The 19021-nt window shown below is 40.4% G+C and overlaps 1 protein-coding gene across 1 annotated transcript in view; it reads left to right on the plus strand.

Moving 5' to 3' along the window:
- The window catches only part of GAD1 (glutamate decarboxylase 1), a 65697-nt gene extending 48153 nt beyond the window's left edge, over window positions 1-17544 (plus strand). The window contains exons 7-16 of the mRNA XM_018569580.1: window positions 542-657; window positions 2852-2931; window positions 4961-5015; window positions 8230-8346; window positions 8435-8499; window positions 10694-10772; window positions 12389-12538; window positions 12866-12973; window positions 14263-14352; window positions 16653-17544. Of these exons, the coding sequence (XP_018425082.1) occupies window positions 542-657; window positions 2852-2931; window positions 4961-5015; window positions 8230-8346; window positions 8435-8499; window positions 10694-10772; window positions 12389-12538; window positions 12866-12973; window positions 14263-14352; window positions 16653-16826 (1034 nt within the window). The 3' untranslated portion in view covers window positions 16827-17544. The remainder of the gene's footprint in view (window positions 1-541; window positions 658-2851; window positions 2932-4960; window positions 5016-8229; window positions 8347-8434; window positions 8500-10693; window positions 10773-12388; window positions 12539-12865; window positions 12974-14262; window positions 14353-16652) is intronic.
- The last annotated feature ends 1477 nt before the right edge of the window (window positions 17545-19021 follow it).

Below are 19021 nucleotides of genomic sequence, written 5' to 3' on the forward strand. Positions count from 1 at the left end.
TTTTATAAGAATCTAAATGGTAATATACAGTATATCTGTTGAATATCTCAAGAGAAAGCTCATTTTAGAATGTTGCTTTGTGATTGATTTACATTAGACATGTGCACCAGCAACAAATTCATTTAGTTACGTTTCGTTTTGATTCGGATTTTGAGTAATTTTTCGTTTTTCGAGATTCAGGTCCAAAAGTCAATGCGTTTCAATATTCAGATTTAGACAAAATTCGTTAGCAGTAGTCTGAACGAATGGTCATGTCGTTTTCGTTTCGTTCGTTGAAGCACATGGACTTTGGAGGGGAAAAAATGTTTTCTCTCAAATGTCACTTTGCTGCAACGAAATTTCGTCCAACAAACGGATTTTCGTTCAGACTACCGCTAACGAATTTCGGAATCTGAAATTCTGATTCGTTTGCATTGGTTATATCTGTAATTCGGAATTCGGATACATCCGAATCTCCGAATTTCCGAAATTTCGTCCGAATTTCGATTCGGAACGAAACGAATTGCACATGTCTAATTTATATGCTATGTTCTTATCTTAGGAGGTGCAATATCCAACATGTACAGTATCATGGCTGCCCGCTACAAATACTTCCCAGAAGTGAAAACCAAAGGAATGGCTGCTGTCCCCAAACTAATCATCTTTACCTCAGAACAGGTAAGTTCATACTAACTGAATCAGGTTCCTGAAAATATTGGACATAAGGAGACAATACTTCAACATGTCATGACTTTTATAGCACTATCAAAGTCTTAAAGGAGAATTATGAGGCAAGTGATTTTCACTCAACCTCATAGTTCGAGCCGACGTGTGACAATGAAACTGTCACAAGTCGGCTCTATAGATTGGGAAGTGAGCGAACAAATACCGTCGCTCGCTCACTTCTCGATCCTGTCCCTGCAGAGAGCCGTGACTGTCACTCACGGCTCCCTGCAGGGATTCCCCCCTCCCCGCTCCGATCCTCCAGGGCTCACTGGCGGAACGGATGGGGGAGGGGGCGGGTACAGCTGGCTCTGCCTCTAGATAGGCAGAGCCAGCTGTCAATCACGCAGCTGGGTGGATCTCGACAGTAATGTCGGGATAAGTCCCGGTTGCGGCGTTCTCAGTATACCGCGAGCTGTAGCTCACGGTATACTGAGCTTTGGGTCACGGGAGGAGGTTAGTATATGTCCTCCCGTGACCCTTAGGAGAACTATGGGGAAAAACACTTACCCCATAGTTCTCCTTTAAGCTCTGAAACTAGTGGAAATTCTGCAAAATGAATAAGATCACTTTAAATAGAGGTGTCATTGGAGGATTGGGAAGGGTTTTGTGGAATTTCACTTAAGCTGGCCATACACATATAGATTATCTGCAGCTTTTCTGTGGTCAGATGGAAAAAGAGCAACTGATTCCTCCATCTACGCTAAACTGTGTGGATGGAGGAATCTCCCACTGGGCCAAGCTTCAGTATCTTCCTGGTCCGTCCCGCTGGCTGTCAAAATACCTGAACAATCTGATTGGATGCAGGCATTTTTCAGGTGTTTTGACAGCCAGCTGGGCCGACTAGCAAGATACTGAAGCTTGGCCCAGAGGGAGATTCCTCCATCCACACAGTTTAGCGTAGATGGAGGAATCTGTTGCACTTTTTCCATCTGACCATAGAGAATCTGCAGAAAATCTATAGGTGTATGGCCAGCTTTAGATACCTAGCGAAATTGTTACACAATGCTTTACAAAATACACAAAACCATGGGGACATGAGTCCCTATAAGAGCTCACAATCTAATACCCTTCCATTAAGGTTTACATTTTTGTCAGGTCACGTTGAAGCTAGTAGTATTTAGTCAATGAACTGCACTTGTTCTGTAATGTTGGAGATATCTCACCACTTATCTAAGGGGTATATTTACCATTCACTGGGCTGCTTGTCCTGCGAATATCTGTTAATGTCCGTTCTTGGCGATAATATGCCAAAATGTATGTTCTTAGTTTCTTTACAAGTAGAATTCATTTTCAAATGTTTTCATGTAATATCACATTATGACCATGAGATGGAGCTAAAGGATGATAGGAAATACATTCGCTAATGAATGTTTGTTTTGGCATAAATCTGAAACAAACGAACATTCACAGTTTGAACAGCATTGCAAAAAGTTTACATATATACACCCCTTAGTGTCTTTCTCAGTCCAAGAAACTAAACAAGTCAAGTTAAGTGTGACAAACTATTACTAGCTAATGCCCTTATGAAGTCACTCGCACTGGGACTGAAATTTCCAAAACATCTCCGAAAACATTTCCGAAACATCCAAAACTGTGCATTGGAATTGGTGAGAAGTGTTTCAGTGAGGACACTTGTCATGGTGACAACTGTCTATGAGGGGATTGCCCTCACTTGAAAGAGATTTCTTGCTTCCTATGTTGTCTACGAAACAGAAAGTGAAGGGAAACCTCCCAATGAGTGACAAAATAAACATTGACAGGGGTTTTATCCCTTTCCTACTCTCTTCAAAACTGAAATGTTTTTTGGCATTAAATAGACTATACATAATGAGAAAATATACATACAAAACGCTATACATTCCCTTTAATTGTGGTCTGACCTTCTGATTGAATACTGGGGGTTATGCATCCCAAACAGACACAAACCTGCATGGTAACTACATTAAGGGTCCCTTTTCAGCCCATGGCATGCATGCCTTACCTGTAATGTGTTTCTGATCACAATTTCACTAAACGTATGGTGAACATTATATTGTAATAGTTTTACCTCTAGGTTTCATTCCTGGGGTAAGCTTCTTTCCTGTCCTTTTCTTAGCAGTTACACTGCTTGACTCTTTCTAAATATACATTATTTCTCTCATCCCAGAGTCACTACTCTATGAAGAAAGCTGGAGCTGCACTAGGATTCGGGACAGAGAATGTCATCCTGGTGAAATGCAATGAGAGGTAAGTAACTCTGAAAATGACGTCTGAGTAAATGTAATGTCATGAAAGATATATGTCATTGCGGCTTTCCTTCTGAAAATGCCAGTTGTCTGGCTGGTATTCTGGACACCCCCTCACAGACTTCAATACTTTCTGAGTCACGAACATGTAAGTCAGAAATGTCAAAGCAAGTCAGAAGACCTTATCTGCATACTTGCTCCGGATCAGTGACTGAAAGTACTGAAGAAAGAGAGAAATCATTATAACCAGGCAACCTCCATGTTTCAATTCTGCTTTTATTTAAAGCATAAAATAAGGGACAAATCCCTACATGGTTGTTTGAATGTACATGCTATTCTGACTCTGATTGTTGTATTAGCGATGTATCCCTTGCTGAGACCTCTATGCCTGGCCTGTATAAGCAGATATAATCACAGCGGACAATCCTTATCAGATAGCTGAACTCACCAAATACCTTTTCCATCCACAAAGGTGCTTTATTCTGTACATAAGGTTACAGCAGGCAACAGGATACAGCAGATGAATGAATTGGCAGTATTTAAGGCGGTCAAAGATGATAATGTTTCCAAGCATGCAATGCAGATTAACATGTGGTCCTGTTACAAGCAGCCATGACACAGGAAGTGAATACTGAAGTCAGCGCTGGCGGATCGGAGCGGGGAGGGGGGAATCCAGCCCCTCCCCTGTCACGGCAGAGAGCTGTGACAGGATCGAGAGGTGAGCGAACACCGGTATGTGTTCGCTCACCTCCCGATCTACGGAGCCGACCTGTGACAGTCTCATTGTCACAGGTCGGCTAGAACTATGAGGTGAGTGAAAAGAAATCACCTCATAGTTCTCCCTTAAGGAAAATAAACTATATAAATTCTCATTTAACATTAATGTGAATATTGACTGTGGCTGTGAATACAACTATTGTGGCAGCACACATGCGCTTCTTCTGAATTCAGTACAAACGTGTGTAAACGCTAGTGCAGTTTTCATGTGTTACCCTTGATTTTAAAGGACAACGCATGTGCCTAATAGCAGAGAGATGTGAATCTGGCCTAAGTGGTTGACTGTCTATTAATCCTACCAGAGGACTTTCTAGTGCAGGGGTAGGCAAACTCCATCCATCCAGCTGTGGTACAACTACGAAACCCATAAGGCAGTGCAAGACTTTGACAGCCATAAACATGACTACCAGAAGCACAAGCACAATGGGATCTGGAGGACCAGAGTTTGCCTACCTCTGCGTCTTAATAACAAATGTTTCAGTACAATATCCATGGCACACAGGCTAGGTGAATGAATTTAATATAATTATAAAAAAATTGAATTTAAGGTTATTGTTTATTGATAAAATATGTTATTTGCAGGTAATATTATGAACTTTGTATACATTCTATTGTAATCCCCCTCCCTTTTAGATTGTAAGCCCTCACGGGCAGGGCCCTCCTTGCCATCTTGTCTTTTGAATTGTATTGTGATTGTAATGTCTTCCTTATATTGTAAAGTGCTGCGCAAACTGTTGGCCCTATATAAATCCTGTATAATAATAATAATAAGCAGTAATAGGAGTCTTCCACTTCAAGGGCCCCTTCACATCTCCATGTGGTGTTTTACTACATGCGCGTTAATATTCTGTGGGTTGCAGCAAGAATATGGTGTTGTTACAAACAGCATCCAGCTATCTTCTAGCTGTTGTCAATATGAAAGTATAACCAAGCAGTTGACATTGAATTGTGCAACATCTCCATTTTCCATATACAGTATTTTAGTTTTATAGGATATCCATGTATACCATGGGACTGGGAAGCATTAGAGAATAAAGATTCCCTATATTTGTTCTAATTCTACATGATTTAGCCATTTAAATGTATTTAAGGGGGTAAAATATTGTTTATTGTAGTGAGGTAGGGGCTTCACACTGCCATGTGTCACATCACTAATGGCCTGTATAAAAAGCCCTATTAAATAGCATTTTCTGCAGCTGATCTTCTCCTTCTCTGTTTCATTTCACACCTGACAATTTCCACTATAATTACAGAGGAAAGCTCATTCCTGCTGACTTGGAGGCCAAAATCCTTGAAACGAAACAAAAGGTTGGTAAAAATTAGTGAAATTACTGATGCCAATTGGAGATAGAGTATATTGGGAAGTGGAGTAGGGGGAGAAATCACCATTTTGGGGTTTATATATTAAAACTGGATAAAAACATTTAGCACATACAGAATTGTTGCCCACAGTAATAATTTGGTATTCCGTGACACTAAACTCAGGAGTCAAGTCTTAAAAATTTATTCAAGCACCTTAACTAGTAACAAAAATGTATCTTATTTGTGTATCACTCGGCTGTAGATCCTCAAATTAACTCTGAATTGATACTATTATGTTATCTTGCGCCAAAAAGAAAAAACTTTCTTTGCTGCAAGCACTCAATGCATTCATTGTCAAAAGATCAAACAATATGAAAGCAGTGCCGCGTGTTCAATTCTTTCCTCCAACATTTACAAATAAATGTGAAATGCAAACAGTGAATCAACGCTTTTTTTCTTCCATACATATACTGTATCAAATTAATTGTGATCAATCAACATCATAATAAAAACACATTTTGTGAGTCCGTGTCCCAAATATGTATGCTATCCTTTATAGTGCAACAATAAGAGGTTTCCACCATCATTCACAATTTTGATTATAGTGTTGATTCACTGTTTGCATTTCACATTTATTTGTAAATGTTGGAGGAAAGAGTTTGACAGCACGGCACTGCTTTCATATAATTTTATCTCTGAATTCATGCTGACACTGTCCTTCCTTCTGGAGGGGGTCTACTTTTTCTGTGTGTGTTGTAAACCCAGATAGCAGGGATAACTTGCTACAATCTTGTGGCAGGGTTAAATTGTAATTCTTGTTAACTTGCTGCACACATTCCTGGCAAGTTGTAGACTTGCAGAAGCACGAGTTCTAGTTGACACTTTTTGAATTTGTAGCAAATTTGCTTGGCAAGTCTACAGCAAGAGTCCTGCAGGTCTTAAGGTGCCCATACACTTTGCCATTATCGTAAGATAATCGCGGGAAAACCCGCAATCGTACGATAATCGCAAGGTGTATGGAAGGCATGCGACCGTTTATACTGTATGGTCGCATGTCTTTTGTCAAACAAACATGCTAGCAAACCCGCCAAGAATCGTACGATTGTCGGCGGGTTAGTGGCGTGCTCGTTCGACACTGCACGTTCAGCATTGCGGTCATCGGAAGCCTGCCCCTCAGCGGGGCGGGCTTTCGATGATCGCAAGTACGATCTGCCTGTCCAAGTTGGGCAGATCGTACAAGCTTTTAATTAGCTTACAACTATCGCAAGACAAAAGTCTTGCGGTGGTTGTAAGGTGTATGGGCACCTTTAGCAAGAGCTCTGCAAGTGTACAGCACTTTTGAAAAACACCTTGATCTGGAGACTTGCAATGCAGACTTTCTGTAATTGTGCAACAAAATTGTGAAGCTTGGCAAGTCTGCAATAGTTTAGCAAGTCATTTTTAAACTTGCAGCTCAATTGCTTGCTATCTGGGAAGTAGCCACCGCTCCAAGCTCGCTCCTGTGATGGACTACAATCATACACAGGGACCATGGGGTACAAAAGTAGCCCCCTCCAGAAGGAAGGACAGTGTCAGCACCAATTCAGAGATGATTTGAGGATCCACAGCCGAGTAATACATTTTTGTTAATAGTTAAGGTACTTGAATGTATTTTTAAGATTTAACACCTGAGTTTAGTGTCACTTTACAATAAAAAATAAAACTTGATTGGTTGATATGGAAAACAACTTAATTTTTCTGCTCATTTTTTGTCTCCAAATTTTATGGCAGACCATTGTCCCCCCTCCTACCAGTAATTAGTTCAGGCCCCTTTCAGACGGGTGTTTTGTTGAAGTTTGAGTGAATCAAGAAAATACCACATTATGGCCATTAGAAGGAGTGGAGGATCCTAGAAAATAAACATTTTAGGCCTCATTCACACTGAGCGACATGAAAATCACGCGATTTTCGGCGCGATGGTATATGTGCGATACTGCGTGAGTTGTCACGCTACGTCGCGGAACTTTTTCCTATTGGGCTGTATGCAATCAGGAGCAAAATCGCTCAAAATCCGCAGAAAAAAGGGTCATGTAGGAGCGACAGCTACAGCGATGAGCTACAGGCGATAGTGAGCTGCGAGATGTGAACAGCTCCATTGAAATACATTGGAGAAGCTACATAGAGCGATATCGCGTGGAAATATGAGCGATATCGCTGCAAAAATCGCGCAATAAATCGCTCAGTGTGAATGGGGCCTAAAACAACATTATACGTTCAGGTTTTTTAAAAACTTTTCTTCATTATGGGGACCAGACATGCTAAAATAAAAAACTATTATTATTTTATTATTTGTTTTAATTAGCTTGTCTTTCTCTAGTGGTATCCAGACTGCTAGTGCCACTTCCCCTGTACAGGTCCCTCCATCAGCTAGCCGACTGCTGTGAAGGCACAGGTATGTGCACGGTCATGGCTGTGCCCGCACCAAGCTGTGTGCGTCCATAGACATGCGGCCTGCCACACCCCCACCCTTGCAGTCACAGCTTGACTGACGGCAGAAGGAGCCTATGGCTCTCTGCCCTCAGTACCTCCCTCGCAACTAGGAAGTTTGGGGAAACCCAAGTATCGTTGCAGTGGAGGAGATGAGAGACTGCAGGTAAGTGTGGGCGGGGATGTTAAAAAAGTGCAGAGAATGCATTAAGGGAAAAAACACCCAGCCCTTAATACTACTTTAATTCCTGTGATCCTCATTTCAATCTGGTGGTCATAATGTGGTATTTTCCTGATATTACATGTGACTGAAAAGAAAATATACTAATAACATTGGTTTTTACGCCATTCATACAAAACGGATGGACATGCAGTTTCGCACGTAGAATTGCTCTGCACATTTAACACCCCAACAATTGTTGAGAAGTGAGATCTTTTAGAATCCAAGTTAACTCTTTGAGGGGAGTTTTATTCATCTTGATATTGCAGTTTATGTCTTAAAAGTGCGGTGCTTTGGCAACTACTTTTTAAGGTTGTTAGATTTTTGCTGTATATCTGCTACATGTTTCAACAAAAAAAAGCTGTGTATGTTTTATATATGCATTTAGTGGTGCAAGCAATATTTGTGCAGGGATCTTTATGTACAGTACATACCTCTTCAGCCCTAGGTTAGGATTAGCCATTCGTCATTGTTGAGGAGAGATGACATGTATAAATGACATGTATACTTACATCCCTCTGGTGTATTTTATAGGGACATGTCCCACTTTATGTCAATGCTACTGCTGGGACCACAGTTTACGGAGCATTTGACCCGATACATGAAATTGCAGATTTATGTGAGAAGTACAACCTTTGGCTTCATGTGGATGTGAGTACAAGTCGCACAGTGTTCTAATTCATTGGAAGTCCTCTTATCAGTTATGGTTGCCTGACCTGTATTCTTTTTATTGGTACAGGCTGCATGGGGAGGAGGACTACTCATGTCTAGGAAGCATCGCCACAAATTAAATGGAATAGAAAGGTAAGTCAGAAGTTATGAATATACCTGCATTTGTCTTAGTACCAATTACCGTGTTTCCCCGAAAATAAGACACTGTCTTATATATTTTTTTTGGCTCAAAAAAACACACTAGGTCTTATTTTCGGTGTAGGTCTTATTTTTTTTTTTTTTACAAAAATCCAAAGTTAACGCAAATCCAAATGAAATAATCCAAAATGGCAAAGTTAAGAATGGGGTGATCATGGCAATCAGGGGAGCCGTACCTTTCCAATCGCAGACCAGAATGATCGAAACGCACTTTCACTATTGATTCCTCACAGTCGAAGTGCATTTGGTATCACTCCGCCTGTGACAGGAGCCAGCGCTATTGAAGAAGCATCACCTTATGCGGCACTGCTCCCTCTGCTGCCGCCTCGCTTCCTCTGGCTTCATTGGCACCGCTGATTCTCTCCCGTGGCTCTTCAAGTTCCCCTTTATGCCACCACCGGCCCTGGGAATGGTCACAACTAGGTCTTATTTTTGGGGGTAGGTCTTATATTTTAGCAATTCCCAAAAATAGTACTAGGTCTTATTTTCGGGGTAGGTTTTATTTTAGGGGAAACAGGGTATACTTGTTAGTGTCATTTAAATGAGTGTAATTAAAATTAGTGTAATTTAACTACGTTTTCCTTATGAGCCACCTGCCATTTGCCCCCCTTGACAGCATGTAGACAGAGAAGACGGGAGTGTGACATTTTATCATGCCTGCTCTAAGACAGGACTAAATTAAATGAACAAAAAGGAAATAATGGCAAAACAACCTTAGTTAAGGGGTGTATGGTTATATCTGGAGTCTTGAGCCTGGTGGGAATCTGTACTAAAATACTATTGTACTACTAAAGAGGTCTGAGGCCCTTCACACATTTTCTGTATCAAAGGAGACTTCTGAAGGCCCAAATTATAATGAGGGGTCATAAGATGTAGAGAAACAAGGTGCACAAGCTCAAACTACATCATTATGGACACATAGCTATAATGACATCAAAGCTGTTTAGGGTCCTTGGCAATAAAAGCTTAATTCCAGAAATCTTGCATTAATTATAGTTGACTTCCATTTCATCATATATTTTAAAAACTGCTTCCAACCTTTCCCATGAAGTAACACAGAGCTCCCATCCCCAGCTTAATGTCCATGTTGCATGTCTCTTGAAGATGCATTTAGTTTCAGCCTGTGGCTACAGCCCCGCCTGTGGGTGAAATTTGGAATTGCAGATAGCCCAGTCAACCTGAGACAGATAATATTCCCCTAGCTGAGTGTTAACAGAATTCATTCAATCCCACTTCTGCTTACCGGGCAGTGAAACAAAAGCAGTGGCTATAATAAAATAATTGTAATCTCCTTTTAACATTTTGTGGTCATTGAAATGCATACATAAGTAAATCTGCTTCCCTGAAGCACATACAGTGAATAGGCATATCTCTGTTCCCTACTTGTCCGTCATCAGTGATCAAGCACTTTAGTGTTTCCTCTAGAAGATGTGATGCAGGTCATTTTTTGTAAGGGATCTGTTAACATGGACAGAGTGCAGGACATTGTAGTGCCTCTATTTCTCTATAACGAGAGAAAACTGTCATGTGTAATATCACTCTTCTCATTAGCATGTATTGATTAGACAGTAGCCGACGAACCAGAGTTCCTGCCTTGCCCTTTTTCCATTGCTTGCGGACAAGGCACTGTGACATGACCTGTTTACTTGCCCCACTGAAATTTGACAAAAACGTCAGTAAAAATAAGGCTGTGGAATTCAAAAATGAGAGAACATCTATTGCTATAACCATCAAAGGGTCTGTTGTAGCAGAGCAGGAGCCCTGCAGGCAAGGGACAAACAGAACATGCTGTGCTGTGTTATTTAAGACACACACATTGTATATTCATTTACAAATCATGATTTTATTCTGCAAGAGCCCTTAATCTACACAGAGGATAAAAACGTGACTGTGCAAGGGAAATATTCTTCTAAATGATACCAAAAGGAAGTAAAAACTCAGTTGGTCTAGTTTATTTTTAATGTTGACTAATAACATAGGGGGTTATTCACTTAGCTGCCGAAAGCAGCATGGAGATCGGTCGCCTAAGGGGTGGGCAACTCTGGCCCTCCAGGTGTTGTGGGACTACTACTGTATAATAAAGGACTCATATGTACTCATATTATATGTACCTATATCTCTTCTATAGAGCTGACTCTGTCACCTGGAATCCTCACAAAATGATGGGTGCATTACTTCAATGTTCTGCAATCCTCCTAAAGGAAAAGGTAAAATGCTAAATGTTATGAAATAGTGGTGACTTGTAACACATTTTAAATATCGCTGCTATACTCCTTTTTCACAAATAAAATTAGGTCCTTAAACCAGCCAATGGTGCTGAGTGTATCTGATTTTTGTCATGGCATTCATACTATTCTGGAAAGCTCTGTATCTGAAACTGAACAAATGCAGATTAGTGTGTCCACTGGTTCATGTGTCCCCCTGCCTGCGAGCCCTCTACAGCCTCACCCGCACACAACGCAACACCGGAAGGTTGTATCATTTGTCAAGAGGCTGCAGTCCTGCCCTGGAGCATGAATAATTAAAGATCTGTCAGCACCAACATCACATTAGGTATTCAGAACAAGCATTGTGAAATACATAAAAAGGCTTTGTTGTTACGCTCCAAAATATTTTCTTACTTTTAAAAAGACTGCATATCCCTGCCTCTTCTGAGTGGCAGCTTCTGCTGTTTTTTGTGCTTTTGGGTCATCTTATTTCGGGTCATCTCCCACAATGCTATATCCATATGTCACCTGCAGATGGGCTCCAGGCTGTATGAGAGGCTGGCAAGGTATAGAGGTTGGTGGGGGGACTATAGGGATGAGGGTGAGGCTGTGAGGGAGTAGTGAAAATAAACAATGTACTACTTACTGAGCACAGTGCTTCTGCATCTTTGACTACCATGGGAGACATTAGAAGGGCAGAATGCTTTAAGCCTACATTAAAAAAAATAGTCAGTCAGCAACTGCTAAGATAAACACTTTGATCCTCAGTCCTGAATACTCAGTCCCCTCGTCACATCAGGAGCCCACCTTTACGTCAGGAGACCCCTTCACATCATAGTCCCCCTTCACATCAGGACTCCTACCTTAACATTACGACTCCCCCCTTCACATCAGAGACTCCCTTCCCATCAGAACTGCCCTCTTCACATCAGGCGTCCCCCTTTTACATCAGGAGTCTCCCTTTCACATCGGAGTCCCTCCTTCACATCACAGTCCCCCCTTCACATCATAGTCCTCCCTTTAAATCAGAGCCCCCACGCCCCCTTAACATCATATTCCTTTCTTCACATGAGAGCCCCTCTTTCACATCAAGAGCCCCTCTTTCACATCAGACTCTTCCCTTCACATCAGACTCCCCCTTCACAAAAGAGGCTATGCTACCGATGAGAGGGTCATACAGCATGATTGGTTGTGGGAGGGGGGAGACCAAAGGCAGCATCTTCTGACCTGTAGCCCCAGTGTGTGCAGTCAGTGAGTGCACAGTGGGCCCCATCCACCTCGGGGCCAGTGTGCACTGCACACATTGATGATACGCCACTGTGATGGTTTTTTTGTTGGTTTTATTTAATTTTACTAAACCATAAAAACCAGACAAAACCATAAAGACCAAACTATGGCTAATACAACTTAAAATACATCAAATATCTTTATAAACTACAATATCTGTGTTTACGTTGTCAAGAGAATAACACTTTCAGTAGATGTTTATGGAAGATTACAACATGTCAGTTTTTTTAATTAAGAAAACTGTCTTTACCTAAAATAATTAGTAGCTTGCTGATTACAATGTGAATAATAATATTAATATTAACCATTGTCATTTTTTTTTTCACTAGGGAATTCTTCAAGGATGCAATCAGATGTGCGCAGGGTATCTCTTCCAACAAGACAAGCAGTATGACATATCATATGACACAGGAGATAAAGCAATACAGTGCGGTCGCCATGTAGATATATTTAAATTCTGGCTCATGTGGAAAGCAAAGGTATAAGTCCATATAGATTTTTTTTTTTTTAACTAGAGGCAAATTTTACATTTCCAGGAAAAAAGTTCAGTTGATGAGTTCACATGACAGTTTCAGTGTTTACTTGTGTATTTCTTCCAGTTGCTGCTTTGTCCCATTTGATGGTGGGAAACTTGTGAACTTTAAAATGAATTTAACAGCAATAATCCTGTCTATGGAATACATTTCAAATTATAATCCTAGAAATGCCACATAAGCACCAGCTACTACATGTTTGGTTGAACTTAGGATCAAATAAGAAAAATAAAAGCAGGATATTTTATTGTTCTTTCTTTCTTTTTCAAACAGGGCACTGTAGGATTTGAACAACAGATCAACAAATGTTTAGAGCTCTCAGAATACTTATACCAAAAGGTCAGCAACCGGGAAGACTTTGAGATGGTCTTCAAAGGAGAGGTCAGTGTCTCAACATTCCCGAATTTAGGAACAATCACAGCATTTATAAGTATAATTATTATAAAGATATATATAATGTGTAACAATGCGGCTAAGACAGTGTTTTTCCAATACAGTGGTACCTTGGTTCATGAACGCTTCTGTTCGCGAACAATTCGATTCGCGAACAGGAAGTTCGGCAAAATGTTGCTTCCATTCACGAACTCCGCTTCGGGTGACGAACACAACCGCAGCTATTTTTCATGCTCTGACACATGGTCATGGCTTCCTCTAGTCGAGATTGCGGTCTGATCACAGTTTGATTGGGTTCACGACCAAATCGGTTTGCGACCAGAATGGCGGAATGAATTAAGTTTGTGAACCGATGTACCACTGTATATCAGGAAAAGTAATGTCCCACAATTCCAATAAAGGATAACAATCCAATAACTGCTATTAATTTGACAGCTAAGTGACACTATAAGCCATTTTCTCTTTTGTGGCTCAACCTATTCTGTAAAATGACTGTCCTATATTGACCAATTGCTAAATTACAAAAAAAAAACAATTATGAGTAGTCAACAGAAAATATCAGCATGTTAAGGATATCTAATCAGTGCTATATATTTTTAACAGTTTGAAATACTTAATATGATATACACTGAGTCGCCAGATTATTACGACCACCCCATCAGTACTTCGTTGGGCCATGAGATGACTCCGTTGGGCCGCCTCGTGACTCCACGAGATGTTGAAAGGTGATGCGAGGAATCTGACACTGCACTGTTGCCCTTCTGTTGTCTTGTACCAGTCTTGTCACTCTCTGTTCTGCCCTAACATTGACTAGTCGCTGACGGCCACAATTCGCACGTTCACACCCAGATTTTCGGCTCACAGTCCAGTCTTTAAACACTATAACAACAGTTGCTCTTGAACATTTAACAAATTCTGCTGTTTTGCTGATACTCGCTCCATGGCTCTGAGCGCCAACAATCATCCCACGTTCAAAGGCTGTTAAATTGCGTTGTTTACCGATATCTTCAGAAAAAAATCACTTCTACTGTCGTAGTAAACAACCTGCTTCCCTATTTCTAATGGTCTGGCCCTCTAGCAACTTCAGCGTGAAATTATAGCTAATTATAGCTAATTTGCCTACAAACGTCAGGTGGTCATAATAATCTGGCCACTCAGTGTATATTCAAAAACTACCAAAAAAGTCTACACTTTTTACTCCAAAATCATTTATTTAGGATACACTTCCTCCATGTTACTTTTTTTGAATAACCAGAACATTGCTGTATATATTCCAGCCTGAGCACACAAACGTTTGCTTCTGGTATATCCCTCCAAGTCTTCAGGGAATGCCTCATTGTGAAGAGAGGCAAGAAAAATTACACAAGGTGAGACATTATCCAATCTGTGATAAGGTATTGTAACATTTTAGACACCACTAAAAAATGCATAGACCTCGGTATGGATAAAGATGTGGTATAATCAGAGTTCCTAGACAATATTATATAAAGGCATAAACTGACAGAATACAACAATATACAATAATGGATCAATTCATACAAAACTAATACAGGGCTGGAGATGTAAGCCACCAAGAAATTTCTTAAATCATTTGGGAGTCTGTATTGGTGAGCTCTCTGTGTTTGAGTTCCCAGGTGTGCATACCTGCTGTAGCTATCATAAATAGATCCCACTCTACTTTTTTGCTTTATATTATGTCGAATGTAACAGGATTTGGGACACACAAAGGTGGGTGATAACATCCAAAACTCCTAGATGGACAGGAGTCAGAATTTATGGAAGGGAATCTTGTTGGAGCATCCAAGATATATAAGAAGCCAAGGTCTGACTTATCTTACCAGCCCCCACCTATAACTAAAATGTTATTTTGTGTGTTGACTGATCCAACAAGATGAATTCATAGTTCATAATGTGTAAGATCAAAGTGTTTCGTATTTACAGTGTTAGCAGTAATGCCAAATAGTGAGCCAGCCACGCAATTCTATTGACGCCCAATTAAACTCTTATATAAAACTGTGACAATAGACCTAAAGCCAGCCCATCAGCAAAGCTCATGCTCCCAGCTGAGTGGAGAGTTCCAGCATGGACTCATAGGCAGCATGTTGGACCGCAGTAGTGAAGGCCACTGCATATCCACAGAGTGTAGCCGTGTTGTGTAAGCTGTTTTGCATGCCATGTGGGGACAGAACTTTTACTATGGCTGTGAGCTGCTTCACCATATAAATATATAGTAAGACTCTGGTCACTTACGCCTATACTGAACAGGAACTGGTCCTTAAAGGAGAACTATGGGGTTAAGGCTTTTCCCATAGTTCTCCGTTACCCTAGGCTCAGTATACCGCGAGCTGTAGCTCGCGGTATACTGAGACGCAGCAGTATACCGCAATACAATTATGCCGGGATCCGCCCAGCTGCGTGACTGACAGCTGGCTCTGCCTATCTAGAGGCAGAGCCAGCTGTACCTGCCCCCTCCCCCGCCCGTTCCGCCAGTCAGCGCTGGCGGATCGGAGCAGGGAGGGGGAATCCAGCCCCTCCCCTGTCACGGCAGAGAGCCGTGACAGGATCGAGAGGTGAGCGAACGCCGGTATGTGTTCGCTCACCTCCCGATCTACTGAGTCGACCTGCGACAGTCTCATTGTCACAGGTCGGCTAGAACTATGAGGTGAGTGAAAAGCACTCACCTCATAGTTCTCCTTTAAAAATAGATACATAAATAAAATGGAGATCATGCATTGGTGCTTATCTTTGAGGATCAGAGTTGGTAATCACTGCTGTAACGCAGTTTTACACATATGACAACATTACAACCTTTGCCATGTCTAGATACCACCTATGATTATCATAATGATGCCCCATTATCCCTGGGTTTTCAGGTTCAGATATTTCTCTTGCATGTGCATACTGTGCATACCCTCGGATGGTTGAGATACAACCCGTTGAGGCAGCCAGGATGTAAATGGGACTTTACTCTTTCAATTTGGTGACTGCAGTCCATTAAAAGGAATCTTCAGGTCTAGTATAAGTGTGTTAGAGATATCACCCAAGCAAGTATATTCTCCAACAAAGAAAGCTACCATTTCAAATAAAAAGTGGCTGTAGCCTAATGTAGTTCTGTTAAAGTATGAACTGTATTATCTGTGCTTCTAGACACAGAATGAATTAGGGAGGAAACTGTAGCAGTATCTTTAATTACCATTGATGTAAGAGTGACAAAAAGATCAAGAGATAGGCAGAGATACAGAGAGTAGAGAGAGAGAGAGAGAGGCTGTACATTCTGTTTTTAACCTCTTCCAGATATGCTCATGACTAAGGAGAAACAACAATGTGATCCTGCCTTTCATTCTCTCTATAAGTTAACCAAGTGGAAGGAACAACTTTAAGTTCCTAATTTAGAGGAACTACCATATGAAGTCCTTGACTTTCCACCTTGGTTACGGGAGTCAATTATGGTGGAGAAAAAAAGTCAGGGTATTCCACTCATAGAGATACTGTTGCATTCATAAAGAGCTATGGCAATAAGAATGGACTTTGTCTTATTCATACTGAAAGCTATTAGTGTGAGAGCACCTCAAGCAATTGTCTAAATGTTTTTTTTCAGTGCATTGTCTTTGCTTACAAGTTACAGCTAATATCTATGTGTGACTTTTTTCTTCGTCATTTGTTTAAGGTTGCTCCAAAGATAAAAGCCCTCATGATGGAATCGGGAACAACAATGGTTGGATACCAACCACAAGGGGACAAAGCCAACTTCTTCCGGATGGTCATCTCAAACCCAGCAGCCACCAAATCTGACATCGATTTTTTGGTGGATGAAATTGAGAGACTTGGGCAGGAATTGTGATAGTTGTGCCATGCACAGTTAACCCTCCCTGTGCTGGGGAAAACTATCCTGCCTCCCAGTTGGTTGACTACTAGTTATATATATATATTTTTTTGTGGATGAACACAGAACAGAAGTCTTAAGACAATCCCCTCAGTACAGTTCTCCTCTGGCACCTTAACAAATGTAGAATACAGAAAACTATATGTACATCATTCAAACACAAATAATATTATCTAACTTGTATACAGTGAATCCTTATATACATGTGTTTGTTAAGGTTGTCAGAAGCATACAAAAACAAGGTAACTGAGTGTTGTAATCTGTAACCACTTGTATGTCTGTGTGTAAATATTTGCAGTATGTACAGGGCCGGCCCTTGACATAGGTAACATAGACCATTCCTTATAAAAATAAATGCTGAGAGAGCAGGATTCCTAGATTACCAAATGGTAATCAGGCTCCTTACAACCATTCCTATATTTTTGAGACAATCTCAATTCTCAAACCCCTCAAAGGCAGGGCCTACTGAGAATGGGTGGGGTTCAACAGAAATATAGGTGGGGATGGTGGATTGGAAGATGAGCTTATATTTATCCTAAAATCAGATGATGCAATTCTGCAAAGGATAAGTAGAAATAGTGTTTTTCCAAACCCAAGGAGCACATTGACTGTCAGTTACAACCATGATAATTTGTACTCTGCATTGGCTGGCAGGGCAGTGCAGGGGAGAACCTAGGTTTTTGCTTTAAGATAATAAATATGAACTCACTTGGGTCACGTTATCGGGATATCAATATACTTCTTAAACTGTCCCGGAAGCAGAATTGTTTCGTTTGGGTAATGAGGGAGTTCATTAATATTTTTTAAATCAGCCCTTAAGATCCTTAAGATAGCTTTTAACATAAGGCTTTGGTTAGATGACACAGGCAGCTGTGCTAGAACAGGGCTTAGGGCATTTTCACCTGTTACAGGGTCAATGCTGCTTTGGGGCTTGCAAGGGATGAAAATCACATAACAAAGTACAGCCCTGACAATAGGTATAAAAACGCTGTACAAGCATTGTTATGGTAACATAGTAACGTCACTGAACTATAAAAAACACATAAGGTGCTACAGCTTAATGTGTAAGAATATATTAAACCTACTTTGTTGAGTGTTGGACTAGTGGGTAACTTGTAGTATCCTTTTATTGCATCATTAAAACTATATTCAAGCTAAAATGCAACAACATTAGTTTGTATCCATTCAATTGTCCACATGGGTTGATTAAATATTCTATGATTATTACAAGTATACCCATACATATATAAGTTTTACTATATGCAAAGAGCAGTCATAATATATAAAGTAAATTGCCCCATGGCAACTAGTCAGAAACCATCTTTCTAATAATCCGTATACCGTAAACTAGAATAATGTGAAGCACAATGAATCTCAATGATTGGCAGATGCTACTGTGCTTTGCATTATCATTATTAATTGCTAGGTAAACTCTTCTATATTCAAGCTGACTAAACAAAGCAGTCTAACTAGATGGAATCCTGCTTAGCAGCATTTAAGCTCCTCAAAATTATTTCCTCATAATCTAACCAGTCTGAAATGCATTAGCCAGTAAATAGTTGTGTATCCCCTTCTTAGTGTTTTGGGGGTCATAGTAGCACAGTACTTGTAACAGGTATATTCTTGCTGTATTTCTAGGAATTCTTTTGTGTAGATCGTGTACATTATTGTCAGACAATTTTGTGAGCTGGGAATACATGTCATAGTTTTACAGCAATTTAACTGTTAGGCTATAGGTATGACGAAGATTCTTGCTTATTTATATGCAGAGATTTACTGTGTTAAAGAACCATATAGTTGATCCTGTATCTATAATCTAGTGCCCTGAAATGTAGTTTGGAAATATAAATATATACCTAGGTTTATCAAAGGGTACTGAGATTTAGCTCTTATTCATGCTCATTTGCATGGAGGGGGTAAGTGATTTTGAATAATGCCCCCTTTGAAAAATCTAGTATGTAGGCTCATAAAAATATACATATATATATATATTCACTACCCTAGCACTTTAAAGCCATCAGCATTGAATTTCATTCACTTTGCCCAGCTAGCTGGTTCAATTTAAACAATTAATTTAGAATATATTTTTATTTGTTTGCCTTTAAATAACACAGGCATGCACTCACACTGAAGTCCCACACTGAAAGTACCAC

This window comes from Nanorana parkeri, unplaced genomic scaffold (assembly GCF_000935625.1).
Source record: "Nanorana parkeri isolate BGI_ZX_2015 unplaced genomic scaffold, ASM93562v1 scaffold1361, whole genome shotgun sequence".
NCBI lineage: Eukaryota > Metazoa > Chordata > Amphibia > Anura > Dicroglossidae > Nanorana > Nanorana parkeri.